The 13,215-nt window shown below is 44.4% G+C and overlaps 1 protein-coding gene across 1 annotated transcript in view; it reads left to right on the top strand.

Annotated features, from left to right (window-relative positions):
* SRRM3 (serine/arginine repetitive matrix 3) overlaps positions 1–13,215 on the top strand; it is a 102,932-nt gene that overhangs the window by 48,241 nt on the left and 41,476 nt on the right. The window contains 2 exon segments of the mRNA XM_078154705.1: positions 824–1,082; positions 11,746–11,847. Of these exon segments, the coding sequence (XP_078010831.1) occupies positions 856–1,082; positions 11,746–11,847 (329 nt within the window). The 5' untranslated portion in view covers positions 824–855.

The following is a 13,215-nucleotide window of genomic DNA, read 5'->3' as shown; positions in this document are numbered from 1 at the left end:
GTAAAATGAGAAGATTTGACTAGCTAACCTCTGAGGTGCCTTCCAGCCCTAAGCCTATGTATGGACTATGAACTGGAGAACTAGGAGGGACCCCCCCAGATCAGCTGCCTTTCAAACAAGAGGAAACTGAGGGAGGAGGGAATTGACCTGTCCAGGGTCACCCAGATGCTAAGTGGCAGAGCCAGTGCTAAAAATCAGGTCTGGAGATCTCCTGTCTTGATATAATGCCACAATAGTGAGCTTCTGGTCAGTCATTACTCGTTGAACCCTTCTCAAAATAATGAAATTTCAATCCAATTACAGGGGAATGTTCTGGTGAAATTTCTTCAGAGCTTCCTCTTGTTCAATGCAAAACATTATACATTCCTCCCTAACTGCAGTGCTAAGGATAGAAGGGTAAACCTTGGAGTTGGGAGTAGTTAACTTGAGAGAAGGAGAAAGATGACTCAGGGATGCAAGCTTTGCCCCTCAGACTATGGACCACTTTGACACTAACTTGCTTCAAGAAGGAAAAGGGGGCTGTATCTCCTGGGCACTTTTCTTCTTCCTGATACTGCAGGCCTGACACTGACACCCCCCACCCTGCCACTTCTACAACAGGCCAGCTCCAACCTCTGTAGGAATTCCTTCTCCTCTGGCTGCCCTTTTCCTTTCATGCCCAGAAGCTAATGTGAACAGTGCATCTCCCATTGAGTCATCATCCTGAAATGAGCAGAGAGGTTAAGGAGGAGAACTTTTCTGGGTGGGTGTTGGGTTAAGAAGGGTAGATCAGAAATGAGTTTGGCACTAAATATCTCTTTCTCCCTCTCTGTCCATTCCACAGAGACTGCAGCCAGCAGGTCCGTGCGGGCAGCCATGTCCTCCACTTTCAACAATGGAGCCAGCATCCCATCTCCACCAGATGCCGCCAATGGCTTCCCCCAACCCAGTGCCTCAGGTGCCTGGCACAGACCAGAGGAGGAGCTACGGGTTGTGGAGCCCAGCCTGGTGAAGAAGGCCCACCGAGAGATCCTGGACCATGAGAGGAAGCGGCGTGTGGAACTCAAGTGTATGGAGCTGCAGGAGATGATGGAAGAACAAGGGTGAGTGAGTCCAGGCAGATGAGTAACCCAAAGACTGAGTCACTGCAACCCTACTGACCACCTGGGGCCAACCCACCATTTTTAATAATAAGCCCAACAATCATTTATACAATGCTGGCAAAGTGGCTACATATCTGGCCTTAGAGCCGATGTTCAAGTCCCGCTAGTGTGGCTGTGTGGCCCTGGGCAAATCCCTTAACTTCTCAGCCCTCTAGTCCAGTGGCATCAAACTCCAATTGAAACAGATCCTCACAGGCTGCTTATTGACTAAGAAAACCACAAATTAACATTATCTTTGTTGCATTCTATTTGCATTGGTTTTGTTAAATATTTCCCAAATACACTTTAATCTAGTCTCAGCAGCCCTCCAGAGTTTTTCAGGCCAGGAGTCTGATATCTCTGTTCTAAGCAATACTCTAAGGTGATAAGGATGACAACAGCTAACATTTATAGAGCTCCTACTATGTGCCACCAGGCACTGTACTGAGCGCTTTACAATTGTTATCTCATTTGATCCTCACAACAACCCTGGGAGAGAGGTGCTATTACTACCCCTTTTTACAAAGGAGGAAAGTGAAATAAAGAGAGGCTAAGTGATTTGCCCAGGGTCACACAGCTAGTAAGTGTCTGAGGTCGGATTTGAACTCATGTCTTCCTGACTCCAGGCCCAGCTCTCCTCACTGTATTACCTTGTTGTCCAGTAGGAAGTAGGAAGGGGGATTTGAGGTAGAGGGAGTTCTCTTTACAATCTACCACAATGCCTCACTTAAATCCAATTCACATGCATGTCAGGACACAACCCTTGGGATGTCTTTGGTTCTTTTTGAAAATGAAGTGCCACCAGCAGCAACAACCACAATGCCTCTGTAATATTTCTGTGGATCCCTGTGCCATTCTACATTTCCCTGCATCCCAGATGGCAGAGCAATTTTGAAGCAATGAAATTCCTGGCTGGTGAGCCTGGGCCCCTCCCTGACAAGCATGCTTGCCTGGTGCAGCTGCAGTCTGGGGAATGCAGAAATACCAAGTGGGCTGTTGGCAAATCAGCTGTTAAGGCCCCCTGTGGCCAGCCAGAGCCCTGTACTGGAAAGAGCCTGGGGTGGCTGATGTGACTATGGCCATGGGATGAAAGCAAGGGGTGCCAGCCCTGAACCTGGGGGCTTTGGAAATGTGAATCAAGATTTGTTCTCATACGTCAGTTTCCTGAGAAGCCATATTACAAGAGGAAAGGACAATGGATTTTTACCCTGATGACCTAGCTCAAATGCTGCCTCTGGTCCATGTTACTTGTGTGACTTTAGGCATTCACTTAACTACTCTGTGCCTTGGTTTCCTCATCCGTAAAATGAGGGAGTTGAACTAGATAGCCTTTGAGGTTCCTTCCTAATCGAATTTTCTGATCCTGCTGAGGGAGGATGGTAACTCTACTCCCATCCCCCTGCAGAGTGGATAATAGTAGAGGACTCAGAGCCTATGGGTATCATAGTATAAAGGAAACAACACAGGCATTAGATTCAGGAGACCCGGGTTCAAATCCTGGCTCAGACGCCTGCTATTTGGTGGGCCCTGAAAGAAGGAATCATGGGAAAGTCATTTCCCCTCCTGAGCCTCAGTTTTCTTGTCTGTAAAATGGGGTAGTTCTTGGTATACTCAAAGAGTTGTTGTAAGCAATGTGCTTTGTCACCGTCAAATCACTAGGTAAATTTGCAGGGGTTTTTGTCCCCTATTGAACTGAGGATCCCTCTAATCATACACTCCCACTTCTATGTCTCTTTAGGGTTTACAAAACTCACTCCTCACAGTGCTTCTGAGAAGGAGAGAGTGTCAGTATAGTTTTAGAGACCAGGAAAATGAGGCTTAAGACCTGGCCCTAGGTCACCCTTCTGACAAATGTCAGTCAAGATTTGAACCCAGGTTTCCTGCCTCTCAGTGCAGGACTCTTGCCACTCAGCTCAGCCCTGCTGTGAGATTCTGTTGTCCTGTGCCCAAGGAGTGGCTTAAGATTCCCCAAGACCTAGAGCTGGAAGGGACCTGGAAGGTTAGCTGCTCCAACCCCCTCATTTTACAGCTGAGGAAACTGAGGCCCAAGGAAGTTAAGTGACCTGTCCAAGGTCACACAGATGGGCCTCTCCTGTCGGCACAGCCCTGGGCTGGGTACTGCAGAGGATGGGGAAGAGAGCCTCAAAAAGCCCTTGATATGATGAGGGATATACCAGGCCTGCCTTCAAAGGTATAATTCTTACCTTCATGGAGCCCCTGGTCTGGTGAGGAAGACACAATTCCTCTTCTCCCATCTCTCCTCAGTCCAGCAAAAAGATGGTTACACCTGCAGACAATTGGTAGAGTTGCTAGGAAGACTGGGGACTTCCACCATCTCTGAGTAGCCCTGGAAACTGGGTTAGTTCTCACTGGGCTGGCTAGATCAACAGTAAGACCAGAAGCATCATATCTCACTTTGGCTTAACAAGAGAGACTTTTAAGAACTCAGACCTGTGGTTTTATTGGTATGGAGAATTGCTCATAAGGAAACACCCTACGCCAGTGCAGGCTAGCATCTGCCCCGTCCCTTATAGTCTTAAAGAATTCCCTGGAGCATTGAGAAATGAAATGACTTAGTGTCCAGGACTTGCTGACTCCAAGGCCACTTTCTTATTCATTCTGCCTCTCTCATTAAGCTAGATTTGCAAAGATATTTCCACAGTTCTCCCACTGGATCTTTGCCACAATCCAATAAGACAGCAGGAATTATTTACCCCTTTGAACAGATGAGGAAACTGAGTCCCTCAATGCACAGGTTGCTTGCCTAAAATCACTCATTTTCTCCCAACTCCCATCCTGGTGCTTGGTGCTCATTGAGATGCTCAGGCCACCCAGAGGATGAAGGAGACAGACACTGGTGTCCTCCTTGTGGGAGAGGGAAAGCATGCTTCTGTGAGTCCTTCAGCTAGCATCTCCTCCCAGGAAAGGGGTGAAGCTGGATTCCCTGCTCCAGTTTCCTCCCCCAAGGGATGTCACTTAGCTGCAGGGCAAAGGGAGTAGGAGAAGTAATTGCTGCTCAGTTTTCTTTCCAATCCTCTCCTGTTGCCTCTGCAAGGAAATTCCTGGAGAAGGTGAGCCTGGAGCCCCGGGGAAATAGCTGGTGATGTCCCTTCATGATGCCCCTCCAAAGTCATCTCATTCACCAGGCTAGCAGTTGATGGGGAGAGGGAGAGTCATGCTTCTTGGGGCCAATTGCCCCAGGGAAGGGGTGAGAATTATATGTATGTGTTAATAACTAGGGATATGGGAGGAGATTCTAAAAGTGGAAGTTCCATTCTAGGGATAGGGTCTCAGGGCTGGTCGTGGGGTCTTAGTTCCAGAGATAAGGACTCAATTCAAGGAAAAAGAGCTAGGTTGTAGGTACTAGGACCCAGAATAAGGATGCTAAATAATCCATTAGGCTCATCATAAGAAATGATATGTTTCCTGAACTCCAAGTGAGTGCTGAGAGAGGAGGAGATGGAAAGAAACAGAGACACACACAAAGCAAGTTATTAGCAGGCAATACAAACATATTTGAAAGAGCTGATGAGCTATTGATGTGCAAAAAAAAATTCTGTTTCATGCAGCAAAACTGTAGGCTGTGGTCCCTGAAGAGGGAGTGGTGGGTCTACAGGTGCCTTAATTAAAGGCCATTATCTCCATAGTTAGGAGAAACAAGTTGCGATATTGTATGTGAAAATGATTTGACAAAATGACAGAAAACCATTTCCAAGAATGGGAAAAGTACTGAGCACATATACTTAACTCTAAGTCTTCATAATTGACACTAAGCCTGGGGGCTTAGTACCCATTCCAGGCACTCAGGCCCCTGCCCTGCCCTTTAGTTCACAGCTCTAACTCCTCATCTCTGATGCTGAGCTCTAGTCCCTGGGCCTGAGCCCCATCCTAAAACTGAACTCCAATGCCTGAAGCAGAGGCCCCACCCTTAGCACTGAGTGCATTGCCTAAGCAACTATGACCCTGAGCCTCCATTTCAGACTCTCTGCCCCCAAACCCAATACAGAGGTATCATCTCTTACATTGAGCTCTTAGTCACCAAAAATGCACCCTCATCCCTAGTACCGAGCCCTTGTTTCTGACACTAAGTCCCTAATTCTAGCAATAAACTTCCATCCTTACTACTGACTGTTCATCTCTAGCATTAGAACCTATCCCCGCTCCTGACACTGAGCCTTAATCCCCAACTGAGCCTTCAGGGATGGATGGGATTTAGACATTCAGGGCAAGAGGCCCTGAATGTTACAGATGGGGGTAACAACTTCAGTTAAGGTGCGGAGGTGGTAATTACACTCAAGACTATTCATTCACAATTTTGTTTGAGCCAGTCTTTCTAGTCTAATTCATGTCCCATCACATAGATGCCTCATTGTTTCCTGTCTTTGTCCTGTTCTTTTTCATTGCTTGTATCTTCCCCCATGCCTGGAATAGACTCCCATCAGCCTGAATCGTTACCAATTGAAATTCTGTTCTTCAAGGCTCAGCCCAGGCACCAACTTTTCCATGAATCTTTTCTCGATTCACCTTGCTGCCTTCCCCCAGTTAAAGAGGTCTCTTCCCCCCGCCCCAATCTGCCCGTGTCTTCTCGGCATTTATCTCAGTCTCCCTTGGCTCATGACTAGTTGTGTGTTCCTCTCTTCTCTTCCCCTGTTGGAGTATAAGTTTCTTGAGAGCTGGCTAGATGTCAGATGTATCTTTTATCTCTAGTAACCAATTCTATGCCTTATACACAGATAGTGCTTAATATGTTTGTTGGATAGAATGGTATGACATATGCAAGAGACAGTGAAGAAACCAGCTTAGCTTAGAAAAGCCAATGGCTGGATTTGAGTGAGTGGTTGGAGGCAAAGATGTTTGGCATAGGGGCTACATTGTGAAAGACCTTGAACTTCAGATTTGTCTTTGCATTTCACCCTGTGGCCAATAGAGTATCGATGAAAAATTCTTGAGCAAGGGAAAGATGTGATGATGCTAGTGTTTTAGGAGATACATCTGGTAATAAATAGATATTATGTATGACCAGCAGATCATAGGACCTTGGGTTCACAGATTGATAGCTGGAAGGGACTTTGGAGGTCCTCTCTCATCCCTTGCAGAATGAATGAATGAATAGTATTTGTGTTAGCTATGTGCCAAGCACTATGCTAATGCTGGAGATATAAATAGAAGAGTAAGACAGTCCATTTTCAAGGAGCTGACATTTTAATGGAAAGACAACACATATAGAGGAGTGGAGGTGAGGGAAAGGAATTTTGATCTTAGGGATACACAAAGATAGAAAGCGGAACAAGTTGAGAGGGAGAAGTGTTAGTTGATTTGCTCTTTACAACGGCAGTGTGGATTTGGTTACAGTTCTCAGAGCAAAAGGTGGAACCTGGCACCCAGAGAGGTGAAGTGATTTGCTCAGGGTCACACAGCATCAGAAGCCAAGTCCCTTGACTCCACAACCAGATGGCTATGTGGACACGAGGGACAGCCCCAGTGAAACAGTGATACTCTTGAGATTCTGAAAGAACTCAAGAAACTCTCTAGCACTTTGGATAGCTCCCTTATGGACAGAAATCACATAGGAGACAAGAAAATGTGGAGAGGGTTCCAATATGAGTTGCCAGTTGGAAAGGACCCGAGGAGTCATTTAGTCCAACATTTCTCCCAGGTAGAAATGCCCTTCACTGAACCTTGATTGATGGACCCAGGTCACCTGCCTCACCTCACACATGCATCATTTGCCAAAACTTGTCTCTACTTTCACAACATCTCCCTTCTCTCCACGGATACGGACATTACCCTGGTTCAGGCCCCCATCACCTCATGCACAGACCCTTGCAATAGCCTCCTAACTGATCTCCCTGCCTCATCTATTGCTACTCCAATCCATCACCCCCATTGCTGCCACAATAATTTTCCTAAGCACAGGTCTGACCATGTCCCCCTGCTCACTACTCAACTCCAGTTGCTCCCTAGTACCTTTAGGTGCAAAACTAAACTCCCTGAAGCTCTTCACAACCATTCCCTCATTTTTAATTTTCTTATCCATTATTCCTCTCCACAAACTCTGTGGCTCAGCTCTACTGGCCTACTTGCCATTCTGAACACAGGACTCTCCATGTCCCATCTCAGGCTGACCCCAGTGCTTGGAAGGCACCTACTCCTCATCTCTGCTTCTTGGGATGTCTAGTTTCCTTTAAGACTCAGCTCAAGAAATGCCTTTTAAAAGAAGCCTTTTCTCATCCCTCTAGCAACTATAGAATCTAGCTGCTAATACCTTCTTCTCTACGGTGACTCTGTCTACTTTGTGTGTGTCTTGTATACATATGGTGCATGCCTTGTTAGAATGTAATTTCCTTGAGAGTAAGGACTGTTTCATTTCTGTCTTTGTATCCTTATCATCCAGCTTGGTGCTTGGCACATGGTAAACATTCAATAAATGCTTGTTGGTTGATTGAATGATTGATCCTTCATTCTCTTAAAATAACCAGTGACAGGGAGCTCACTACCTCATGAGACATACCCTCATTTGTGGAATGATCTTTGTGTGCTATGAGACTGGGGAGGGGGTGAGAGGTGTGCATGGGAAGGCCATTGATCCTAATGAAACACCCTTAATCACCATAGGAGTCAAGAGGGAAGTAGGCCCCAGGCCATGAACATCTAGATCTATACTTTGGAGTTAAATCCTTCAGGAGGCATTTTAGTGTGATGGAAAGAGGTCTGCCTCAGGAATAGGAAGACCTGGGTTCAAATCTGGACTCTGCCACTTGCTACTTGGTAGCTAGGTGACACAATAGATAAAGTGCTGAGCTTGGAGTCAGGAAAACCTGAGTTCAAATCTGGCCTCACACTACCTATGTGGCAAGTCACTTCACCTCTGTCTGCCTCAGTTTTCTTATCTGTAAAATGGGGATCCTAATGGCACCTACTTCACAGGTTTGTTGTGAGGATCAGATAAGAATATTTGTAAAGCACTTAGCAAAGTGCCTGGCACACAGTAGGTGCTTAATAAAAACTTGTTTCCTTTCTTTCTCCTTACTTTGGGCAAGTAACTTTACCTCCCTGGGTGTGAAGTTGGACTAAATGAACCCTAACATCCTTTCCAACTCTAAATCTATTTATTTTTTTAAATTTTATTCTGAATTTAACAAACACCAAAAAAGAAAGGGAACATTTCCACACACAAAATGAGACAGAAAAATATTCTATGTGAAGCCATGAAACTACATCAAATACAGCTTGCTTTTAAATATATACATGCATATATAAAATGCCACCTGTTCCTTTCTTTATCACGTGTTACTTTCCAAGTTGTTCTGCTGATTTCTGCTTTCTCCTGACCTTCCTTCAGCTCCCTTCTGAGCATTTTAAAGGTGTTTCAATGTGCCTCTTTTCTTTCTTTTTTTATAGCAAAATGATCCCTAGTCTCTCTTCCCAAAATAAAAAAAGAAACATACAATTCTTGTAACAAATTAGGCAGTCAATCAAAGCAAATCTACACATTTGCTACGTCCAAAAATGTATATCTCTTATTCTGCACCTTGTATCTGTCACTTGTGAAGAGGTGGGCAGCAGGCTTCCTCATCATTTCTCTGGAGCTGTAGTTGGCCATTGCACTGATCAGAATTCTGACTTCTTTCCAATATGTTTGTTTTCCCAATGTTACTGTTATTGTAAAAATTATTTACCTGGTTCTGCTCACTTTATTCTGCATCAGTTCACATAAGTCTTCCAAGGTTTCTCTGAATCCATCTCCTTTGTAATTTTTTATGGCACAATAATATTTCAACATATTCATAGACTATAATTTGTGCAGCTGTTCTCTAATTGATGAGCGCTCCCTTAATCTCCAGTTCTTTCCCCCACAAAATCAGTTGCATAAATATTTTGGTACATATAGATCCTTGTCCTCTTTCTTTAATCTCTTTGGGTTATTTGCCTAGTAGTGGTGTCTCTGATCAAGAGATACGCACAGTTTAGTGACTTCTGATGCATAGTCCCAAATTGCTTTCCACAATAGTGCACTTTTAAATCTGTGATCCTATTACCCCCAAACTCATCCTCCTTGGTACCCACTCCTTTCTTCTCCCTCCCCCACTTCAAACACACACACACACACACATACATACATACACACACACATATATACATACACACACACACACACACACACACACACACACACACGCACACACACACAGAGTCCTCAGGGAGAAGGCAGGGGAAGAGATACAAGGGAAAATTCAGGGAAAATTTTTGTAAATAACAACAACAAAAAAATAAACAAAAATGTATTTGAGAGACAAACATTCATGCATACCCACACATGCCTCTTATATTTTCTTCAGGCTCAGAGATTTTTCTTCATTGATATCACCTGGTCATTCATATTCATTTATTTCAGCTTGAATCCATTAGTATTTCTTTCCTGTATTCATATATTTGATTAATATTCATAACAATTACAGGAGAGTATATTCATTTTATACTATTAAATAATATTCCAACCCTTAATATTTATTTGCTAGCTCTGTAATTTGGATTATGAATGCTTTCCTCTCAGGTAACCTGAGGTGACTGTGAGAAGGCTCAAAGCCTATGGTGGCCCCAGTTGGGGCCAGCCCCCACCTCTATCCTGAGGCATGGGTGACCTAACTCCCTAACATGATGAGAACAGCAGCATTTTAAAGCATCTACTTAAAGTAAGACAGTATGGGAAAGTGAATTAAGTGTTAAGTCTAGAGTTACCAGAAATGGGTTCAAATCCTACCTCTGGGCATTAATACCTAGGTGATATTTTGCAAATTCCACCCTGTCCAAAGCCTCAAATGAGTCCCTGAGACCTATCCACAAAGTCCTAGATAGGTTCTGTCTGTTCTCCCTAGGACAAATCACAGGTTTTTGATATGTCATGCCTACAACATGTGCTAGACACCGTGCTATGCACTTAGGAGTTAAAGACAGAAAGGAAACCAGTCCTTGCCCTCAAGGAGCTTATATTATAGTGGGGAGATGCAATGCATAAAGAGAGAAATAGACACAAGGTAATTTGAGCAAGGAGAAGCAATAACAACCATGAAGAATGAGCAAGGTTTCCTGGAGAAGGTGGTGTCTACCCAGCCTTTCATGATCACAGGTTCATTGGACAAAAGACTATCAGATGGAGAGAGTCAAAAGACATGGGTTTCAAAACTGGCTCTTTTGCTGTGTGACCATCAATAAGCTGCTGGACCTCTCTGGTAGAGTAGGTAGAGTGGTTCTTTAAATCCCATGAAATTTGGAGTTGAGGAATTTTGTAGTTGGAAGAGCCATCAGAAGACATTTCATTCAGACCATTTCAAGATAGAAGGGGCCTTTGAGATCTCAATGTCCAACTCCTCTTCATTTTACTGAAGTAGAAACTTCAAGCCAGAGAAGGAAAACAACTGCACCAAGGTCACACAGCTTATAAATGCCAGGACTAGAATGAGAATGTGGGTCTCTTGCCCCCCAGTTCCATGCTTTTGTCCTATAGAAATGTAAGATGTTGATATTTTTCCTTCCTCTGCCCCAATGACTCATCCAAAAATGGGGAGTCTGACTTTGTCCTAGGCTGGAAGGGAGACCGCTGAGAAGGGTGTGGAAGGAAAAGGATTAAAGAGGGGGAAGGGGAAGGTACAGTGCCACTTGAGGGCTCTTTGTCCAGTCTGCTGCCAGGAAGAGGAAGCCACTCTCCACTGATACCCTGCTAGGCACCAGGACTGTCTTTTTAAGCACCTTTCAGTTACAGAAACATAGAATGGGATAGTGAAAAGATTTCAAGTCAGAAGACCTGAGTTCAAATCCTGACTCCATCACTTATTACATATGTGACTTTTCTCAAGTCACAGCCTCCTTGGGCCTCAGTTTCCTTATCGGTAAAATGAAGGGATTGGATCAGATAACCTCAAAGGTGTCTTTTGGCTCTAACTCTATGACCCTATGATCTGCAGCTGGTAGGATCACCTGCTTAACAAGGAAACATTAAGCAACAAGAAATCCCAAAATAATTTGGCATGCTGTTTCAGTCACATTCCCACTCATAGAGACTGGTACTTTCACCCGCTCTACTGCCAATTCCTCCCCAGCTCAGCCCTGCTATCTAGAGCCCACCAAGGGGCTGGGGTAGAAGGGGTAAAGCAGGCCTTAGGTCTGCTTGGATATTTAACTATATTTTAGAGGAAAGAAAAGAAATGGGACTAACCCTTGCCATCAATCATGATATCCCCTCCTCCTCTCAACCCCTCTGTCCTGCCTGTATCACTCCAGATTTGTCTAACACTAGAACAGGATTCCTTATGAAATAGTGAGCTTCTCACCATCCAGAAAGTATAAACAATTACACATTTCAGTGATGGAATGCATCACAGAAACAGAAATGGGTGTGAGCACTTTCTGTCCTCAAACGACTCGCCACCTCCAGCCAATACAGGGGGCATCTAATCAAAGAGTCCATCTTTGATTATACCTCTCATCAGTTTTCCATCTGCAAAATGGGAAGACCTCCAGTTCCCTCAAAGGCAGGAAGGGGTTGTTGGCGGGCAAAGAAAGCCAAAGACCCTAGTGACACCAGCCTTGCTTTATCCTTCTTTTACACCCTCTCTGCTTGCTGCAGGTATTCCGAAGAGGAGATCCGACAGAAGGTGGGGACCTTCCGACAGATGCTGATGGAGAAGGAGGGGGTCTTGACCAGGGAGGATCAACACGGTCGCCACATGTGAGTCTCCTCTGGGGAGAGCTGGGATCAGCAGGAGCGGGGTTGGGGCCAGAGGAAGAGTGTGAGCTAAAGACCATGAGCCCCAGTAGGTTTGGGGAGGAGCTTGAGAAACACAGGGGGCAGTCCCCTTTGCTCAAGTATTAAGCCAGTGGTAAAATAATGAATAGGCTGCTGAACTTGAAGTTAGGAGGACCTGAATTCAAATCCTACTTTTGACACTTATTAGCTGTGTGACCTTGGGCAAGTCACTTAACCCCAATTGCCTTAAAAAAAAGGTGCAAGGTATAAAAGTAGACTAAAACATACTTTAAGAAAGTCACCAACCAACAAGCATTTAGTAAACACCCACTGCATTCACAGAACTGCATGGACATTAGGGATACAAAGACAAAAGTGAAATAATACCTGTCCTCAAATAGCTTACATTCAAATGAAGGAGACAACATACCTCTATGCAGGTACATACAAAATTAACATAAAATAATCTTGTTTGGAGGAGGCACTAGCATCTGGGGAGGAAGGAGAAAGAAAGAAAGACTTCATGTAGAAGATGGTGTCTGAGCTGAGTCACGAAGGAAATTAGGGATTTCTAAGTCAGAGATGAGCAGGGAATGCATTCTCTGAATGGGGGAACAGTCAGCACAGAGGAAGAGATGAAAAGTGAAGTGTGATGTATGAGGAACATTGGAGGGCCAGTTTGGCTGAACCATGTGAAAAAGAGCAATGTATAATAAAGCTGCAAAGATAGTTTGTGACCTGGTTGTTAAAGGCTTTAAATGTCAAACCAAGGAGTTTATATTTGTTCCCAGAGGTAACAGGAAGATACTAGAGTTTATTGGGGTGGGGGAGGAGAAGGCAAGTTTTGACATGGTCAGACTTGTGCTTTGGGAACTCAGTAGAGAATGACTCACTAGTACAGCAGAGGACTCTGGTAACTGAGATTTAGAAGGTCAGTGAAGGAATAAAGGAATTAAAACTAGAAATGGTAAAGTAGAAAAGCTAATCCCAGAGCAGAGGGCACAATAGTCAAAAGATCAGATCATAGAATTTAAAGTTGAAAGGTCATACCATTCCAAGTGTCTTTGAGATCATTGAGTATGACCCCTCATTTTACAGAGAAGGAAACCAAAGTTCAAAGAGTGAAAGGGACGTGTCCAAGGTCACACTTCTAGTAATTAACAGAGCGGTGACTTAAACTCAGGTTCAGACTAGGTCCTTCAACTCCAAACCCATTGTTCCTATCACTGCCCCATGGGATGATATCTTTACAGATGGAAGGGACCAGTGTCTCTCCGCTTCATCTTATAGAAAAGGAAACTCTGACCCAGAAAGGTTAAATGATGTGCTAAGGTCACATGAGTAGCAAAC

Source organism: Phascolarctos cinereus, unplaced genomic scaffold (genome assembly GCF_003287225.1).
Source record: "Phascolarctos cinereus isolate Bilbo 61053 unplaced genomic scaffold, phaCin_HiC Scaffold_5;HRSCAF=322, whole genome shotgun sequence".
NCBI classification, from domain to species: Eukaryota; Metazoa; Chordata; class Mammalia; order Diprotodontia; family Phascolarctidae; genus Phascolarctos; species Phascolarctos cinereus.
The sequence above is the reverse complement of the archived record's forward strand: the minus strand, read 5'-3'. Positions and strand labels throughout refer to the sequence as shown.